General features: G+C 41.2%; 2 protein-coding genes across 4 annotated transcripts in view; one reads left to right on the top strand and one right to left on the bottom strand.

Moving 5' to 3' along the window:
- Positions 1–10243, bottom strand: part of LOC124613695 (thioredoxin reductase 2, mitochondrial) — a 58837-nt gene extending 48594 nt beyond the window's left edge. Inside the window, exons 1-4 of one of the 3 annotated variants that reach the window (XM_047142431.1) lie at positions 10083–10243; positions 9375–9607; positions 5707–5837; positions 5424–5498 (exon numbers count right to left, since the gene is read on the bottom strand). In XM_047142431.1, the coding sequence (XP_046998387.1) occupies positions 5424–5498; positions 5707–5837; positions 9375–9607; positions 10083–10092 (449 nt within the window). In that variant the 5' untranslated portion in view covers positions 10093–10243. Of the gene's footprint in view, positions 1–5423; positions 5499–5706; positions 5838–9374; positions 9608–9680; positions 9985–10082 lie in introns of those variants that run through there. The other 2 variants (XM_047142416.1, XM_047142424.1) reach the window with 2 other exon arrangements.
- The window catches only part of LOC124613719 (C-factor), a 100322-nt gene continuing 88490 nt past the window's right edge, over positions 9633–21464 (top strand). Inside the window, exon 1 of the mRNA XM_047142442.1 lies at positions 9633–10031. Coding sequence (XP_046998398.1) covers positions 9909–10031 — 123 coding nt within the window. The 5' untranslated portion in view covers positions 9633–9908. The remainder of the gene's footprint in view (positions 10032–21464) is intronic.

The raw sequence follows: 21464 nt of genomic DNA, 5'->3' as shown, positions 1-21464 counted from the left end.
AAAGCGAGCGGCGACAGGCCGTAAACACGCACTGTCTGAATGCGACAAACAATGCATGACACAGTACAGTAAGGCATTTTCAGCTTAGAGTGACGTAAACACCTATAACAAAGAAAACGGCGCTTATCAGATCAAAGAAAAATAAGCAATCAATTCAAACCAGACGAAGCACGTGAAAAAGGAAGGGTACCCGTATAAATACGGACGGAGCGCCTGACGCATAGCAATGGCTACCTGCTAAAGCGTAACAGCTAAGGTTACGACTCTAACCAAACTACTGTAGCTGTATCGGCATTCATTCGACCTAAATTGTGTCTCATATTACAATGGACCAACTTTGTTTCGATTTGGAGACGCGGCCTAAAACTTGTCTCTCCCCTTGAATTTCGAGTGTCAAATTTCAGGTGCGGCTTAGATTCGGAAAATTTTTTTTTCCCTTGATTTTGAGTCTAATTTTTCTGGTGAGGCTTAGATTCGAATGCGGCTTAGATTCGAGTAAATACGGTAGATAACTGCATTGTCAGTGAAAAGTCTGTTGTTACTATTAATACCATGTCATTTATATAAAACAAGAACAACAAGCGTCGCAACACACATCCCTGGGGTCACCTGAAGTGTTACATTTGTCTACTCTCCCTACAGGATGACATGATGCATCCTTCCCACTGAAAAATCCTCAAACTAGTCACAACTTTTGAAAAAAAAATAAATAAATAAAATATGTTGTCACTAAATTATTTTATCAATTATTGATTGTTTTAATTGTTATAGTCACAAATTTTGTTTGACACTCCACAGCATCACATTTTTACTAATAATCGTTAGTATGGCACTGAGTCAAAAGCTTTCTGGAAGTCCTGAGAGTGCATCCACCTGATTGCCTTGATCAATGCCTTTCAAGATGACACATGAGAAAAAGTGCACCTTGGGTTTCACAGGATCGAAGTTTTTGGAATGCATGCCGATTGGCATGTTCGACCGATTCTAGAGTATTGCTTTTCAGTCAAACTTTTATCATGTTAGATTAATAGAAGAAATAGGAGGGGCTCTAACAAAGAGCAGTGCGTTTCATCACAGGATTGTGCAGTCACCGCAAGTGCGTTACGGAGATTCTCAACAAAATCCAATGGCAGAGGCAAAAAGACAAGCATTTCACATTATGGAGAGATTTACTAACGGAATTCCTAAAGTTTACATTCCAGGGACAGCCAGAGAACATATTACTTCCCCCAATTCTTGACAAAATAAGATAATTGGACAGATTAAAAAAATCTACTCACCAAGCAGTGGCAGAACTCACACATAAGATGATAATTATGCAAGCTTTCGGAATCAGTGATGGCTACTTCTGGCAGAAGGGCTGAAGGGGAAGGAAGAGGGGTGAAGGAAAAGGCCTGGAGAGATCTAGCAAAAGGGGTAGATTTCAGAAAAGTCTGGAAAGTCTACCCTGACCCACAGTTCCGCGAGACTTTCTCGAAATCTAACGACCCCTTTTGCTAGACCTCTCCAGTCCTTTTCCTTCACCCCTCTTCCTTCCCCTTCAACCCTTCTGCCTGAAGGAGGAGCCAAATGTGTGTGTTCTGCCGCCACTTGGTAAGTAGATTTTTTTATCTGTCCAATTCCTTTACATTGCTTTCTCTTATGAAATGACCACAATGAGAAAATACAAGCAATTTTAGAGCTAATACAGACGTTTACTGTCAATCATTCTTACCATGCACCATTCACGAGCGGAAGAAGGGATAGAATGGTACCAGAAGTACCCTCCGCTACATATTGGTTAAGATGTCTTGTGGAGTACAGATGTAGGTGTACACCATTCTGCTCAAGATACATCACAATGTGATTATATAACACGTTTTAGAATTCTACAACTCTTGGATGTCAATGAGATCAAATGGTAGGGTTGAAGACCACTTCTGCTGCCCTTACTGTAGATACGACTGACCTGTGCTTCCTTCTGTCTACTGTTCAAGGGATTTTCAGTGTATTCTGATTAACAAGAGAGTTAATTTAGCAGAAAATTCTGTATAGAATCTCACAAGGATTCCTACAATTTCCTCACAGTAACTATTACCAGTTTCAACAATGACATCCTCAAAGATGTCAAGTTTTTGCAATCTGGTATAATACATTTCCATCATGAGTTGAGTATCAGACCATCTGTTCTAGATAGTTTTCAGATAAGGCATTCAGCAAAGTTTCACATCATGTCTTGTCACATCCACCAGATACAAAACTATTTGACACGATGAAAATAAATTGTTACATGTTCTATAACACATGACAATTTTATTATTTCCACAATCAGTCTGTATTTACATATTTCTAAGTTAAGAAATCTTTAAAATCCATATAAAAGCAAATTTATCATGGCGACATGGCAAATACCAGCCTACCATATCACAACATGAAAACATGACATACAGTGCATGTCAATATGAAACTGCTTAGTATGCCTGCTACAGATCTAGGGGATATATGTTTTAAGTAGAGTGGTTTTCAATGGGTGTTGCATGCATTTGGGACATATTATTCACACAGGTTAGTATGGCCAACACACTTGGGCGACACTGCACTTGGTCAGAACAGAGAGCAGAGGTCAGTAACAGTTCATATAACAAGGGCCGAGATTTAGCGCCTTTCATATTGACGTAATGTGACTGTTGAGAACATTCTAGAAGGGAGAACACATTCATCTGTATAGCACAGTCTATCACATGCTACAACCTGGGCCAGAATTATCAAATTATCTTTAAGAACCAAAGATATCCAAAACCAGCCCTATTTAGGAAACACAGCAGCCTCTGTATCATCTACCTTCTGTCAGACTATGCACTGCCAGGATTCTCGTCCAAAAATTCCAGATTCATTGCCTCTCATCCACAGAAATCACATGGTTTAGCATAAGGGGTGTCTTGTGAGTGGATCCAGGTCAGTTGATGCTGTCGTGGTCATGGACAAGTTGCAGTTTTAGTTGGAGCTATGACCACTGGGTCACTACTGTGAAACCCATTGTATTGAATAAGTGCTCACATGTTGTATGGTATGCGTTTTAGAGCTCACATTTACCAAGACTTTTTGCCCCTAGTATCATATACTTTCAACTGTGTGCATTTACAGAATCAACTCTTTCGCTGCTGTGGCCATATATACATGTCTCGCTATGCTCTTTCCCATGTGCTGGGGACCTGTACATGTGCACCACTCGGGTTTTCCTACAGCACTATGAATGTCTGTATGCGCCTCAGCCACTGATGAGTTACTTCCACATCTCAATGAATAAAAATTTTTCTGAGTATTTACCACACAACGTATGTGCCTCTCTGTGTCTCTATGTGCCATCATTACAACTTAAGACCACACCATTCACAATGTGGAAGGATGTGAATTGGCATGTCACATGACAATAGGTCAGATGTAAAACCCAATAACTCTAAAACGAAATGAGATATCTTTCGGGGTCTCAATTTTAAATAAAATTTCAATCACTTATCTACATGTCATTCATTAAAAGGTATGAGCTAAAAAAAGCAATCACATGCAAACTCTGCCCAATGCATTACTTTTAGCTTTGAAACTAAAATTTTGTGCAGTGTTTTACTTAACTTGATGCAGCATGGAAAGTACGACAATGGAAAGAAATTCAGTTCTTTATAGAGCGAACATACCAGTCTATAAGATGCGCAAAGAAATTTTGTGTTTCACCTAACAGTTTTAGAGAAATCTCATCATAAATATTTCATATTAGCCGGAACACCGTGTCTCAGCAGGACGGTCATAATAAAGGTTGCCCTCAGCATGGAATACAGAGAGCATGTCTGTTAACAGTGAAAGGCTAAATATGGTACATCCTGTGTAATGGAAAGGTGATAGGGTTGTGCCAATGTACCTGTCAGGGACAGCACCGTGCTGGAGTATTCATTCTACTGCACTTGTTTCCTAAGGGTATTATTGCAGTTGGGCTGTACGAGGCTGAAACTCTGCACTGATATGTGTGATGCTTTTGTACTGCATGAAGACCTGAATTACGCAGAACAATGCAATGAATGAATTATCACATTGTCTGGGATTCACAGATTTTGAAATGTTTCAATTTAAATGAAGTCTGTATTAAAAGATCTCAAGGAAAACGGCATAGATTTAACTAATGGTAATACAATGATGTTCTGGCTTCCATTAGACTCCACCTGGATAGTGAGAAATTGAGAACTGACAACTGGCAAGGAGATTCCATATCACAAAAACTAGTGTCTGTTGTCTTAGAGGAAGTTCCCAAATCATCCAACTGGGAAAATAAAGAAAGAATATAGGTTAAAGAAATGCACATGAACCACCTTTATTTTGCTTTTATTGCAGATACCCTAAAACAAATAAAAGAACTTAACATAGCAAGTTTGAAAGTAGGTATGAAAATTAATTACAGGAAGATTAAAATTATTTATAATCAATGAATTAAAAGAAAGTAATACGATTTAACAATAAAGTCATGGAATGAAATAAAACAGAGTAAAAATGGCCCAAGATGTTACAGAAGCATCCATGCCTCTAATGTGTCAATGTGTATGCATTACTAGTTTTGACTCGTTGCAGGAGACTGACAGCCTTTCCAAAGGGAGAGCTGTGTAAAGACATTCCAATGACATTATGGACAAAGGACTATGGTCAAACAATAGAAAAATAATACTTCACTCCTTCGCTTCACACACACACACTAACAAAAGGTTCCAAGGCAGCCTTTTCTCCTCTTCCACACACAATTCAGCTCTAAGCTGTCTTCTGATCTGTCAAGTTATAATATCTATCTCTCTCTCTCTCTCTCTCTCTCTCTCTCTCTCTCTCACACACACACGCACAAAACCACCAACTCCAGCAGCTTGGGTCAGAATGCTATTAGTGAGTGTCTTTTAATCTTGCCTGTCTGCAATTTGATGTGTCTTCTTTACAGTAAGCAGCAATCTATCTTTTCCTACATTATAGATTACAAGCTCTGTCTGGCATCTAAAGCTGTACAACAACAAGTGCTCCAAATGCAGCCAGTGCACCCGCACTTAACACCGTACATCGCTTATTATCCAAATAGGTAACAATCTAAACAAATTAGATTTGGTGAAATGCTGTTTTCACAACCACTGCAACAGGGGACAAAAATAGTTTTCTTTTGAAATTTCTTAAAAATGCCACCCTTTGCAATCTGCAGTTTTTGTAGCAAAATTAAATTCTATATTTTCCTAGCTATTACAATCTGTTCTGAACAAAGGGTGATCTCATGACTGTAAAACCAAACTTAATTAAGTCAAATGATATACTTCCAAAAATCTGATCATTTAAAGAAATATCTAGTTCACACCTCTAAAGGAAATGCACATCAGATTAGTGAATGTCAAAGGTTATGATTAAAATGTTAATCACCACTGACAGACCTCAATAAATGATCTTTTCTTCTGTCTGGATCTTTCCAACGCTCACGTGATCCTTCAAAACAGTCTCTTCTCTCCCTGTAATTGCAGAGGAGGCTACCATTATGAGACTAATGCAAACTATGGAATAACACCCTTCCAACAACTAAATCTGAATGCAAAAACAAACATACACCCTCAATGAAGCAGCATTATTTTAAGCAGAAGGATAAGTTTTAGTTCAGTATGCATAGACATTACACTCCTTGTAAAAGCAATAATGTAAAAAGCAATTAAGTCAACTCACTTTTCTCTCAACTGCACTCGTGTTACCCAGTTGACTGATTTTATGTGGTCTTGAACAGCATTTCTAAGAACTTCCCAGTTATGTTTTATATCTTTTAATTCAGGAACTTCCCATCCATAAAACTTTGCATCCTACAAAAACATACATGAAATAATTATTTTGTGTTTTGCTACAGACAGTGAAAGCATTTGCATCAAATTCTACAAAGGTTTACAAAGTTTTGAAATATTTTATTTATTGAGGTATTAGTAAAATACTTAAATATATACTACATTTTTAATTTATGACTCAGTTATTTCAGCACCTACACACCTAAATGTGGCAAAATACTTCTATCACAACTTTTGCAGTAGGGCATCAGACGGATCAATGTGAAAACATTCCGTAGGATATTGAATATTGAACATGCCAATACCACCCATTTGTTTTGACCCATGATGTTATAAAAATATGGAAAAACTACTCATTAAAATTTGATATACATAAAATATGTACTATAAGAGGTGTCGTCTATTTACGTGTGTTAGCTTTGCCAGGTCTCAAAGAGACTACAGCCGGAACTTACATCCCCAACATACAGAAGCAAAATTAACACCGATAGTGTCCTGTTCCATATCACATGATATCATAACTTTCTGTCACTGGTCAAACCTGACATCTGGTTTCTGAAGGACCAAAAATCCCATTTCACATTTGTTAACAAATTTGAAAAAGTTAGTTCCAAAAATTTAACATAGTATACTATACTGTCCTTGACCAGTCTGGTAATATCAACAAGGAGGATAGACTGTTACTCACCGTAACGGTGACACACTGAGTTACATACAAACACAACAGAAAAATCGTTACACATCGAGCTTTTGGTCAAAGCCTTCAGGGGAAAATGAAAACACACACACACACACACACACACACACACACACACACACACACACACAAAGCAGGCACACCTCACACACATGACCACTTCGGTTGGACTGCAACTGTTGCATTGAACAAAAGCTCTGGAGTGGGGGCAGGGAAGTGGCAGGGCTAGCAAGATACAGGTAGAAGGAGAGAAGAGCACTGTCTGATAATAGTATTCAGGGACTAGAAGGCAGCAGAACAAAGCCATCAGGTGTGTTTAAGACCGTGAAGGGGGTTGAGGAGGGTAACAAGGAGTTGAAAAGGAGATGAGCGGAGGAGGGAAAAGACTGATAGGTGCATTGGCAAGTGTTGACTGGAGGATGTGAAACAGTAAGTTATTGTAGGCTTAGACTGGGATGATTTCTGGAGCAGAGAGTGTGTTGTAAGGATGACTCCTATCTGCCCAGTTCGGAAAAGCTGTGGTGCACGGGAGGATTCAGATGGCATGGGTTTTGAAGCAGCCGTTGAAATCAAGCATATTATGTTCAGCTGAATGTTGTGCCACAGGGTGGCCTACTTTACTCTCAGCCACAGTTTGGCAATGGCCATTCGTCCTGGTGGACAGTTGGTTTTAAATTGGTACAACCACCAAACAGCTGACCTCTAGGATGAATGGCCACTGCCAAACTGTGGACAAGAACATAGTGGACCTCCCTGTGGTACAACAGTCAGCTGCACATAACATCCTTGATTTCAATGACTGCTTCACAACCCAGGCCATCTGCATCCTCCCCTACACCAAAAATTTTCTGAACTGTGCAGATGGGAGTTATCGCTACAACACATTCTCCATTACTGAAATTATCCCGGTCTCAGCATACAATTATCTACTGCCCCCACATCCTCTACCCAACAATTTCCAACCCCTCCATCCTTATTTATCTTCTTCCAATTCATAACTCCCCCCCTCCTACTCCTCTCTCCCCCCTTCAGTCACCCAAAGCACCTGGCACTCTTGTACTGCCAGCTTCTTGTCCTTACAGGTTCTGCCTGACATCGCCCACATCCCCCCCCCCCCCCCCCCCCTTCCAGATTGCTGGTTTCATTCAGTGCAGTAGTTGAATAGTTTCAGTCTGGCTAGAGAGTGCAGTCGCGTCTGTTAGGTGGCTTGCTTGTTTGAATGTGTGCGTTTTCCCTTCTTTTCTGAAGAAGGCTTTGGCTGAAAGCTCAATGTGTAAGTCTTTTTGTTCTGCCTGTCTTGCAACTCAATGTTTCATCTTTACAGTGAATAGCAATCTATCTTTTCATAGCTGTTGATATTCCAACCTGGACTTTACATTGTTCAAGTCTGGTACGCCATTCTTAAGAGGTTGCTGTGATTAAAATGTAGCAGTATCTGCACTGAGGAAACAATCCTTCATTCTTAGTACACATTACAGTGTTCTGTTACTTAGAAAGAAAAGCTTTTCAGTATAATATACTAGTAAAACAAAAGAAGAGCCATTGACACTAAGTGCTGTTGCCACCTATTAATTGTGGAGCACAAAATACTGGTGGTAATATCTTAGTTTAAGTGATGGCAAACAGGAGCCTTCTATATAGCTGCAGCAAAACAGAGGTTGTCACAGAGTTGTTTGAAATTTTGTTACATGATTTGTTGTTGTGGATGCACGAAGCAGCTATGGCAAGTCAATTTTAGCTCTAAAGACTTTTCTTTTGCCGTACACCTACAGCACTCCCCTCTTACCAATGGAGTCTAATTTACTATAAGATTGTTGTTCATACATTTGTCAATAATTGTAGCTGTGTCACTATTTCATTGTCTCCAAGAACATGTGATTAGAAGTTGATCTATCTGCTCAGCAATAAACCCCTGACTTCAATATCAGCATATTTGGATAACAACATTCTGTTGCTATTGTCATTTACTATAATTCTGAAACTTCATCACCTATCTGGAAGAGCTTGAAAACACTTTTTTTAAACCTTACTTCAAATGACCTATAATAACTCCAACTATTTCATATGTGCAGAAAGGCAGAGTAATGTTGCATTACACGCATGTGGATGCAGCACTTTTATGTGACCCACTCATTGTTCCTCCAAACACCTTTCTTGTCTGCAATGGCATAAACACAAGTGATACCTGCTGCGATAATTATCACTTCACAACATAACTTACTCAGATATAAGTCTCTTGATACATTTTATCTGAGGAAAGCCATATCATAAGGACAAAAACCGTTATTTCTGGATGTACTATCACCACGTGCGATTCGCAACTGAAGCTATATGATCCTCAGATTGTTTCACTTAGTAATTTATTATTTCATAAGTAGGAAATTCAGAAATTATTAAACATGTGAAGCTATGTGTAAACAAATATTGCTTCACTATCGCTCGCTCCTCACTCACATGTTCAGCAATATGTCACTTTTGCCAATAAAACTTTCAACTCTGTTCCCTTTAAAACTAATCAGACAGGCACACTTAGTGGGGCAACTTCTGCTACTGACAAAATACCGTAAGTTAGTTACAAATGTATGTAACGTGCCTGTACCATCATCTGTTCACATTTTTACGTTAAAGAATGCAATCATCATACAACAGTGTGTAAAGAAAGTAAGGAAGTGGTCTGATGTGCAAAACTGGTATAGTTTTAACAAACAGGTAGCACCTCATTTGAAACGAACATATTTCATAATAGAATATATTTTAAATTTAATTACTCTTTGCTTAACTAGCTGATAATGTTATGTCCCTAGACTGATATTGTCAAATTAAAAAATAAAAAAAATTTAAAAAATGCTGCTATTGCTTACATATACTGCTTCACCAAGTAAGGCCGCTTGATGCATCAATTTCTTTGGTATACATCCAACATTTACACAGGTCCCTCCGAGACCCCACTTTGATCCTCTGGGAGATGGTGTGACGTAGTCCAAAACAGCCACTTTTGTTCCGTACTGGACAGCTTCCTTCGCACATGCTAAGCCACCTGATCCGCCTCCGATGACCACCAGATCATATTCGAAATTACTAGGTGTTACCGCCGCTGTAAAAAAGTATAGTAACGCCTTGCGTTTAGAGGTCATATAATCACAGAATTCAACGCATCAAAAACTTACTGGCAGTGCTGGTAATTGATCTCAACGAATACCATACATGACCCTGAAAACTGACTTTATTTTTCGTTACTGTAACACATTTCAGCTGAGATGCACGCAAAGTCAGCAGCCGCGCGCTAATCCCCGTAACCGCCATTCTGCGTCAGTTACGAACTAGTCACGTTTCTCGTCCGCGAAACAGAGAAATATTTTGTTACTAACGTAGACAACACACACATTACATTCGTCATGAAATCTATTCTGATAACTGGCTGCAATAGAGGTTTAGGTTTGGGTCTCGTCAATAAATTAGTGCAAAGAAATTCTTTAAAAAACCTGATAGCGACTTGCCGGAACCCACAAACTGCTAAGGTGAGTGAAAAATACAATAAATATATCGTTATTTAATCCTTGTATACTTACTTGGTGCCATGACGTTAATTCGATACCACAGCAATCTATGCCTCCAGAAAACTCAATATGTGTGTAAATCCCAAACACTTCAGATCACGAATGACAAAAGGCTACGAAACGCTTTGCGGATTCATTCAAAGATACTCCTGCGTTGCCTAATCCGAGAGGCTCACCTTGACAGGGAAAAAGAACTGTCAGCGTGATCATCAGTTTTTTACGGAAACAGGAAACTGGTTACATCATGTCATTAGTTCTATGAAATGTGTATATTGCACAATTGATACATATAAATTACAGTGGGATTGCTTATTCTTAATAACTGATATATCTGGTTTAGTACCTGATTAACTTGCAGAAATTACTCAATTTTATTTTATTAGCCTTCAGACTGGAATACAGTACCAGAAGAGATTTCCCAGTCATCCTTCGTATAGAAAGTTCTTTATTTCGTAGAACTGAAAGTACAGAATGAGCGATTAATCAATGAGAAAAATACCTCTGTCACGAGTGTTTCACTGAAAAACCTGAGAGACAAGACAAAATTAAAGAAATTGGATGCATGACTATTCATGCAGTACTTCATTATAACGCAACATGCTGGACTTTCGAGAAAGTTTTTAATACGACAGAGTAATTAACCCTGAAATAGGCGTAACTTACCGGCGACTTTCTTTAATATGCCGACAGTTTAAAACACATATGACTTAAAAAGAATCGTGAAATCACTTTGTGTTATGTTTCATTTGGTAGTACTTTAATTGATTTCGTATGCCGTCTTCATTCATAGAATGTTTCCGTTGCGCAGTACGATACGTAATAGTTTATTTGCTTTGATATATCCAACTGAACAGTTTGCACCTTACTAATGTTGTGCAGATACATTTACAATATGTTAGCGTTTCATCAAATACGAAAGCAGTAAATGCGGTGATTCTATTCATATCAAGTAGGACAGCAAGTGAAACCACATTTAAATACAACTGTATACAGTAAGAATTGAATATAGAACAAGTAGACCATTGTACAAAATAAGGAATATTAACTGTGGTGAACAGTAGTAATTTAAAGAACGTTTACTGAGTGAGTGAATTTGCATTATCGTTGTGAAAGTTAGTATACTATAAACAACCCAGAACAAGATGGGATGCTGTGATGACAGTTGGGTCCCTGTTGAAAAACACTAATGAAACAGTTACTAGTGTCTACCTCTATGGTCAAGTCAATTAATGTTAGCTAAATGTAATGATAGCATTCTTATGTTCATGTAATATGTTTTGATCACAATGACATTAGTCACAGAACCATAGGGTCTGCAAGTGGGGGCAAGAGGAGACACACTGTTCAATAATTCAACATAACTTGCTCTATCACTCCTGACAAAAGTTCCTCAGTCTAGTCACAAATTTCGTTTGATGCCCCATACGACCATACTTTTTGATAATAAGTGTGGCTGTGATAATGAGTCAAATGCTAGTTTGCAATCAAGAAATGCTACATCTAACTGTCCATCTTGATCCAAGGATTTCAAAATATCGTGAGAAAAGTGTGAGTTGAATTTCACTTGATCAATGTTTTCAGAATCCAAGCTAGTTGGTATTGAGGATGTCATTCTGTTCGAAATACCTCGGTATATTTGAGCTTAGAATATGGGTATGTTCTAAGATTCTGCAAAAAATTTATGACAAGAATATTGGATGATAGTTTTGTGAATCACTTGTGCTATCATTCTTGTATATGGATGTGATCTGTGCTTTCTTCCCAGTCCCGGTCATGGTTTTATGTTCAAGGGCTCAGTGATAGAGAACAGTTCAATGAGGGGCTAAGTCAGCTGCAAATTCAGAATAGAACCTGAGAGGGATTCTATTGGGTCATGGAGCTCTTTTCAATTTTAGTGATTTCAGCTGCTTCTCAATGCCACTGGCGCCAAAATCTGTTTTAGTCAACTTTTTAAGCAATATGAGAATTGTAGGGGCAACAGTCTGGATGATTGGTTGAACTGGCCTTTGTAACATCAATCAAAACAGCATTGCCGTGTCGGAACTGCGAATGGTTGAAAGCAAGGGGAAGCTGCAGCCACAATTTTTCATGGGGGCATGCAGCGTTACTGTATAGTTAAATGATGACGGCATCTTCTTAGGCAAAATATTCCAGAGGTAAAATAGACCCCCATTTGGGTCTCTGGGTGGGGACTACTAAGGACGACGTTGTTGTTGAGAAAAACAAAATGGGCACCCTATGGATCAGAGTGTGAAATGTCAGATCCTTTAATTGGGCAAGTAGGTCAGAAAATTTAAAAAGGGAAATGGATAGGTGAAAGTTAGATGTAATGGGAATTAGTGAAGTTCACTGGCAGGAGAAACTGGACTTCTGGTCAGGTGAATACAGGGTTATAAATAAAAAATCAAATAAGGGTAATGCATGAGTAGGTTTACTAATGAATAAAAAAAATAGGAATGCAGGTAAGCTACCACAAGCAGCATAGCGAATGCATTATTGTAGCCAAGATAGACATGAAACCCACACCTACCACATTAGTAGAAGTTCATATGCCAACCAGCTCCACAGATGATGAAGAGACTGAAGAAATATATGATGAGATAAAAGAAATTATTCAGATATTTAAGGGAGACAAAAATTTAGTAGTCATGGGGGACAGGAATTTGATTGTAAGAAAAGGAAGAGAAGAAGAAATAGTAGGTAAATATGGACTGGAGATACGAAATGAAAGAGGAAGCCACCTGGTAGACTTTTGCCCAGAGCATAACTTAATGATACCTAACACTTGGTTTAAGAATCATGAAGGAAGGTTGTGAAAGTGGAAGTGACCTGGAGACACTGGAAAATTTCAGATTGATTATATGATGGTAGGACAGAGATTTAGGAACCAGGTTTTAAATTGTAACATATTTCCAGGGACAAATGTGAACTCTGACCACAATTTATTGCTTATGAACTGTAGATTACAACTGAAGAAACTGCAAAAAGATAAGAATTTAAGGAGAAGGAACCTGGATAAACTGAAATACCGGAGGTTGTAGAATGTTTCAGAGGGATCATTGCAAAATGATTGACAAGAACAGGGAAAATGAATACAGTAGAAGAAGAATGGGTAGCTTTGACAGATGAAATAGTGAAGGCAGCAGAGGACAAAGTAGGTAAAAAGATGAGAGCTGGTAAAAATCCTTTGATAACACAAGAGATATTGAATTTAATTGATGAAGAGGCTATTTCAGCATCCATTGAGAAAATAGGGTTAACCAACTGCAGATTGTGGCACACATTCAGACGATGTCTGTCATCTGGGCTCCAGAGTCATATTTGGATCATTCCAGTGACTGGCAGAGAAAGTCGAGAATTGCAGTCTTGCTCACAGAATTTCAACAAAGCTCACAATCTGTTGCATTGTCTCCAGAGCAGATTGTGGTCTTCTGGTTCTGAGTTGAGTGAAAGGCTCAAACCAGAGACTGGGAATGTTCTGTGACAAGCTAGGCTTTTACTTCCTAGACTTCTGCCACAGGGTTTAGATCTGTAGGGTCCCCCTAAATGGGTCAGGTGTGTGCTACATTTGTCGGGGTGCACACTATGGCAGTTTTTTTTTTATTTTTATTTTTTTAAATTTTAGATGACTCTCAATTCAGTCCAGATAACAAGCACCAGAGTTTCCTAAAAAGTAGAGGGGCTCACATAGTATCAGACACAGAAAGATGGTTAAAACTTGAAGTTGACAGCAAAAGATTTTTGGGAGAAACTTAAGCTTATATCAAAAGGCTAGGCTAACGGGAATTGGAGGTGCTGTATTTATCACAGTAGACAAGAAACTCAGATCTAGCTCCAATTTAGCATGAAGCTGCATGTGAGATTGTTTGGCCAATACTCAATATCAGGGATGAGGATAACATTACAACTGGATCCTTCTATTGATCTCCACACACACTGTTGTGTCTAGACAAGACAGCCTAGACACAATGAGAGGAAGCCGAAAGGCACGCGCTAAGCCAAAGCAGGATGGCGTGAGGTCTGAAACAGGATACGTAATGAATGCTATAAAGAAAAGTATGTAGCTTCTGGAATACTTAATTTTAATCCATCCTTGTGGTACATCTGGAGATTGTGGCGATACAAGTGAGACTCTTTAGATACATGCAATGTTACTAATGGCGCCTTGCTAGGTCGTAGCCATTGACTTAGCTGAAGGCTATTCTAACTATCTGCTCTGCAAATGAGCGAGGCTTCGACAGTGTGCATCGCTAGCTACGTCGTCTGTACAACTGGGGCGAGTGCTAGTCCGTATCTCGAGACCTGCCTTGTGGTGGCGCTCGGTCTGCGATCTCACAGTGGCGACGCGCGGGTCCGACATGTACTAATGGACCGCGGCCGATTTAAAACTACCACCTAGCAAGTGTGGTGTCTGGCGGTGACACCACACACACCTCCTGGCATAATCAAAAACTTTGATAGAAACTTCATTTTGCTAGTACCCTGAGAACCCATTCACACTGCAACAATCAGAAGACACAGTAACCATGAAATAATTAATTGGGATGATTACAGTTTTGTTTGTGGTGGGCCTAACAAAAGACATCCTGTGAAACATTAGTAAATGCCTCCTCTGAAAACTAAGTATGACAAGAGATTAGGAACCTCACACATGATGGAGAAATGAGTATATTGGATCTCATGGTAACAAACAACACTGACCTCTTTGAGGATGCCCAAAATAGGGTCGCTGAGAGGAAGTTGCAACAACAATTATTGCCAAAGTACAAAGGGCAACTAAAACAAGTAGAATGATTACTTGTTCACTGAAATGGAGAAAAAGCAGTACTGTCAAACCTCAATGAGGATCTTCACACTTTGAGCTCAGGATACGAGGATGATGAGGAACTATGGCTCAAGATTAAAACAATACTTGACCATACACTAGACAGATACGTACCCAGTAGAACTGTTCACAATGAGAGGCTCCCTACATGGTATTGAGTCACTATAAAGACTACTGCACAATAGGTGAAAAACAAAGATAGAGCTACAGATAGAGGGATGTTGAATGAAACATTTGCTGTAAAGAAAAAAATGTGTGAAGTCTTCAGTGACTACCATAGCAGATTATTCACATAAGATCTTTCACAAAACTCGAAAAAATTCTAGTTGCCTGTAAAGGCCGATAGTGACACAAAAGTTAGTGTGCAGCCAATCACCGATGAGAAAGGAACCAAAACTGAGGGAAGCAAAGCAAAGGCAGAAATGTTGAACTCCATTTTCAAATGTTCCTTTACAAAGAAAAAGCCATGAGTATTGCTTTATGGTTTTTTCTTGAATACCATCAAAGGCAATGAAACATGGGTTTGTCACTTTGAACCGGAAACAAAACAGCAATCTGTGGTGTGGCACCCAACTACCTCTCCTCTGAAGAAGAAAATGTTAAAAGCTGCAGCATCTTCAGCCAGTAAAGTCATGACAACAGTCTCCTGAGACTCTGAAGGGGTCAGTTATTCGGTTTCAAGTCCTCCCTCACTGTGCAGTGATTAACTCTGGGGAAAAAAAAAAAAGCAAATTAACTTTTCCTTCTCCATAAAAAACGCAAGGCGTCATCCAAGTCTGTGCACACAAGAGGACCTCACAAAACTTCATTGGATTATTCTCCCTCCACCGTAAAGCCTGGGAGGACATTAGTTCAAATCTTCATCTGGCCATCCTGATTTAGGTTTTGTGTGATTTAGGGAAATCGCTTCAGGCAAATACCAAGAGAGTTCCTTTGAGAAGGCATGGGCAACTTCCTCCCCAGTCCTTCCCTAATCTGACGGGACCAATGACCTCGCTGTTTGGTCCTCTCCTCCAAATTAACCAACCAACCACCAACCTAGGTCTTACACCTTCTGACTTCCATCTGTTTGGCCCAATGAAGGATGCACTTCTTGTGAAGCCATATGTGGATGATGGGGAGGTTATTGATGTAGCAAGATGGTTGTTTGTTTGAATGGGAGCGGGGACCAATCAGCGAGGTCATCAGTCCCATGATCTAAGGTGCCAGAAACCATGGGAGGAACAACACAAACAGCACAGTCCAGTCAAGGGGAAGGGGAAATGAGCAAAGAGGTAAAGGGAATGTTGGGCAGAGGAAAGAACAGGAGGGGGGGTGGGGGGCGATGGGGAGAGCAGGGGTGCCCCAGAAACACTACGCCCATTGGGGCACCTGTATCACCACTGACCCATCCCGATCCCCACACTTGATCAAGACACAATGAGGACAAGACCAGGGGAAGAAGGCACAAGAAAAACAAAACTGCACAAAAGATCAGACAAAACATAGGGAAAAAAGCAGGAAGAAACTGGCTGGTGTGGAGGCAAGGCCAGGGCCACCATAACCAATGCCAATGCTAATTGAGGTACTCCATTTCCAAAGGAAAATTCAAGAACATAAACCTGAGAGGACAAACCACTTATGGAAATAAAATTGAGGACAAATGTAACCATGCAAGTGTTGTCTGTTAACTCCTGGGTCAAGGAGAGTGGGAGGGCATATTTAGTGCAAAGGGCCAAAAGGCAGGGGCAGTCCAGCAACATATGGATCTCCATGAGTCCCACAGCTACAAAGGGAAGGAGGGTGGCACATTGTGGAGTAAAAAGACATGGCTCAGCCTAGTATGGCTGATGGCTGGTGCAAGGATGACAAAGGATGGTAGATTCCTGCAGGAAGAGGCGGAGGGAAGAACGCAATATGGCGAGACTCCCCTTGATTGCACGAAGTTTATTAGATGGGGTGGCCTCTTGAGAATCAGCCCATGATTGAGCAAAGAGGTATTTGACATAAAGCCACAAATGTGCCCCCAGAGGGGTCACGGAAAATGGTGGGGGTTGGGGGCGGGGTGGAGGGGGAGGCCAGATGGTCAGCAAGTTCATTACCCAGGACACTGACATGGCTGATAACCCAAAGGAAATCATCTGAACAAGCAGTATCACCAAGATCGGCCAGAAAGCCGTGGATGGCAGAGACTGAGTGGTGGTGGGAGAAACACCGAGGATAGTCTGAAGGCCATTCATTGAGCCCATACATAAAAATACTCGGGTTAGGGAGGTCCATTTAATAAAGCAGAGGGCTCAATAGATGGCCATGAGTTCCACAGAAAACACCCCACACATGGCAGGCAGGATATGGTGTTCCATGCCAACAGAAGAATTGAAGACATATCCAATGTGATTCGCAGATTTAAAGCCATTGGTATAAAAAACTATGGCACGCTGAATCTCTTATAAGAGCATTCGGAACAAACAATTAAACACCATTGGAGCGATGGAGACTTTCAGACCCTGGAAGAGGTCCATCAGATCCCAGGGCAGAGGAACTAATCAAGGGCAGGTGGTCAGGAAAGAAAGTTGAAATGAGAACAAGGAAGAGAGTGGAAAATGCACCAGAGGGAAGTGAGATGTAGCCCAACCAGTGAACCTACCTGAGGGCAGGTAGTGGATGTGTGACATCCTGAAGCCACATAATAATAATAATAATAATAGAACAGAAGAGGAGAAGAGGGGTAGGACAGTTAGTGATGGCATAGGAAACCAGGAGCTGGGACTGCCAAACCAAAAGGGGAGGTATCCCAGTATCAACTAGACCAGAAGACAAGGCTAGAGCAAAAGGCACCGCTGGCCAAACAGATACCATGATGGTGAACTAGTTCCAAGAGGAGCAGCATGGAAGAGGCTTCAGATCCATAAACTTGACAATCATAGCACAGATGAGACAGAAATAGTGACCAATAAAGGTGGAGAAGGGTTGAACAGTCTGCACCCGACAAGATGTGGGCAGGGATGTGAAGAACACTGAGTTTACAAAAACAGGGAACCTTCAGAAGGCAGATATGGGGCAACTAAGTAAGCTTGTTGTCAAAAAGAAGACTCAAGAAATGGAACTGGGGGACCGCAGTCAGGTGTTGGGCATAGAGGCAGAGCTTCAGATCAGGATGGGCCATAATATGGCTTCAGAAATGCACCACCATCGACTTAAGGAGAGAGGATTGAAAACCGTGTGAGGCTGTCCATGTCGAATCATGCCAGATGACACCCTGGAGCTGTTGTTCCACAGAGGCCACTGAGTGGGAGCTAGCTCAAATGCAGTAATCATCCACATACAGAGTAGGGCTGACAAAGAGTCTGGCAGAGGCCACAAGTCCATTAGTAGCAATGAGAAAAAGAAGGAACTTTAACATGGAGCCCTGTGGAAAGTCAATCTCCTGGGTCTTTGGAGAGCTGAGAACGTTGCCAACCCTAACCTGAATGACCGGTGGGACAGGAACTGGTGAATAAAAATTGAAGGGGGTCCCAAAGATCCCACTCGTCAAGTGTAAGTAGGATGTGATGGCACAAAGCTGTCTCATAGGCCTTACAAAGATCAAAACAAACTGTGACAAGATGGTGGCACTGTGAAAAGACCTGCTGAACCATGGTTTCTAATCAAAGCAGATGATCAATCGGAGACCATTCCTCCTGAAAGCTGCAGTGGTAAGGAGATAAAAGATCCCAAATGAGTTGACAAGCCACTATCCATTCGAGTACTTGCATGGGACATTGATCAAGCTGATTGGCCAGTAACTATTAAGGGACAATGGTTACTCACCAGGCTTAAGGGTAGACCATTAAGAGGGGAAAATACCTTGTAACCAAATATTGTTACACACCTGGCGGAGATATTGTTGTGGAGGATTGAGGTTTTGAAACAGTTTGTTATGGATGGAATCAGGGCCAGGGACTGAATCGTGGGAAGAAGAGAGGGGAGAAGTAGTTCCCACTTGGTAAAAGGCTCATTGTAAGAGGCCACCTGACAAGGGTGAAAACTTAAGTGTGAAGCATTAGCCCACTGTTTATGAAGGAGGAGGGTGGCTGGATAGGAGGCCGATGCCAATGCCATCACGAAATCTGCCACAAGCTGTTCCATAAGAAATGATGGATCTGTACAAAGGCTAATGGGAATGTCAAGGTTTGGGATGGAGGACTGCCGCTGACAACCTTGGAGTGTGTGGAGTGTAGCCCACTGTTGTGACAAAGACAGACAAACCTAGGGAGGAGATAGAGCATTCCTAACACACCCACTTACTCTGTTTTGTTGGTCACTAGCATGAAGACTTTTAAAATTAATAAGACCGGTGGAGGACTAGTGCTGCCTTAGATGTTGCAAAGCGTGATGATGATCACAGATGGTAGTTGCAGTGGCCGTGCTCCACCATGGAACTGGCTGATGGCAAACGGGGCCCATTGAGTGGGGAATGGTAATGCTGGCAGTGCACATTACCTTATCGGACAGATCAAGTATGACTTCATCAATACAACCTAACAATGCAGGTGTAAATATGATGTGGGAGGAATATAGAGGCCAATCAGCATGATGGAAAACCCAGCGGGGTAACCTTACCATTGGGAGGTGGGAAGGGAATGACAGGATCAACGGGAAGTCGTCACTATTGCAGAGGTCATTGTGCGGCAACCAGTATAAGGAAGGAAGAAGGGGAGGGGAAGTGAGGAAAAGATATATGGTAGAGAAAGTGCCTTTTTTGGCACTGAAATGTCTAGGGAAACCATCGTTAAGAAGGCACAGGTTGTGGTCTACAAGAAATTGGCCAATGAGGAGCCCTGACTCAATGAAAAAGCACTGAAGTACTGCCCCAAAAAGGCTGATGGGCATTAAAATCCCAAGGAGGAGGAAGGGAGGGGGCACTTGCTGAAAGAGGGCAGCAGGTGCAGATGGCCAGTCGGAATGGAGATGGAGACTGCAAACTGTGATCACACAATCCCAGTGAAACTGGATGGCAACTGTTCCAATGTGGTATGAATGAGAGTCTATTACTAACAGTGTCCATGTGGACCAAGATCCAATTGCCACCAGAAGACCTGAAAGGGACAACCTGGTTCTGACAGAAAGCATGGAACCCACAAATGGTCAGTGAGATTCATGGAGAATGACACAAGCTGCCAAGTAAAAAGAAAAAAAAGAGATTGCAACTCTGGGACCTGACAGTAATATCCATTACACTTCCATTGAATAAGCATGGAATGGGGATCCAAATGGGAAGCAAACAGGCTGGAACCAATCACGCTGCTGGGTCACCATCTGTCAGCAACAAGTGTGGGGTGATATGCATAAAAAGTTCAGATTCACATTGAAAGGGAGGAGTTGGCACCTCTAGCAGCATCAGAGGGGACTTGGTCTGGGAGTTATGTTTCTTCGTCTCCTCTGTCATTGGTCAGGGATGGCAAGGCATGGAGGGAGAGCAGGCTTCTGCAAGGTTTATAAATCAAAGAGAATAAGTGACCATAGGGTATATGAAATGTGTGTCACACGGCTGAGTTGTGGTAGTAGGCTTCTGGCCTAGGAGGTGCTGTGGGGAGAGGTCCCAAAAGGGAACACCATCATCAACGGCTGCCAAACAAGGGGGACACCCCTCCAGCCTGATAGGGGGAACAACACCTGGAGGGGAGGGTGTGGGAACCACAGGGGAAGGGGGGAGGAGAGAAGGATGGAACTGTGTTGAGGAGGGGGGAGGAGGGGGAAAGGATGTAACAGAAGCAAAGTTAGGGATCATAGACACAGGGTTAAGTCGGTCACATTTCAAAGGAGTCTCAGTGTAGGACAAACGATCAAGGGACTTATAGTCCTGTATATTCTTTTCCTATTAAAAACCAGGCAGTCTGGTGAGCACGCAGAGTGACAGTAAATGACAATTAATACAAATGGGCAGTGGAACACAGGCTCCCCTTGTGGAGCGGATGTCCACATTCACCGCATAGATGGTCCACCGAACAGTGGGAATGCAAGTACCAAAAACACCTCATCGGTGGCAGGACATATGGCTTCACATCACTCCAATAACACATAACCTTGACCTTATCCTGGAGGGCACCTCTCAAATGCTGGAATAAAGGTGCTGAAAGGTGCTGCTATCAGTGTGATTGCTCTTACAACCTTTTTGGAAACTCAGAACAAAATGAATACCCCGTTGTTCGAAATTGGCCCAGAGTTCCTCATCAGATTGAAGGACAAGGTCCCTATGAAAAATGATTCCCTGAACCATACTGAAGGACTGGTGAGGAGTAATGGACACCAGGGCACCACCAAGATGGTCACAAGCATGAAGGGCTGAAGTTTGGGCAGCAGAAGAAGTTTTGACCAACAGCGAATCTGACCACATCTTACTGAGAGACCCCACTTTGCTAAACTTGTCTTTAATGTTTTCCAAAAAAAATTATGACTTGGTGGTGGTGCCAATATATTTTTTCTCTCATGTGTTTTGTTTGTAAAAATATAGATATATTTCAACCAAATAGTAATTATCATGAGCATAACACACGGAGGAAGAATGACATACACAGTGAACTCAGAAATTTGAGCTTGGCACAAAAGGG

This window comes from Schistocerca americana, chromosome 1, assembly GCF_021461395.2.
Source record: "Schistocerca americana isolate TAMUIC-IGC-003095 chromosome 1, iqSchAmer2.1, whole genome shotgun sequence".
NCBI classification, from domain to species: domain Eukaryota; kingdom Metazoa; phylum Arthropoda; class Insecta; order Orthoptera; family Acrididae; genus Schistocerca; species Schistocerca americana.
Note: the sequence above shows the minus strand (reverse complement) of the source record. Positions and strands in the feature narration are given on the sequence as shown.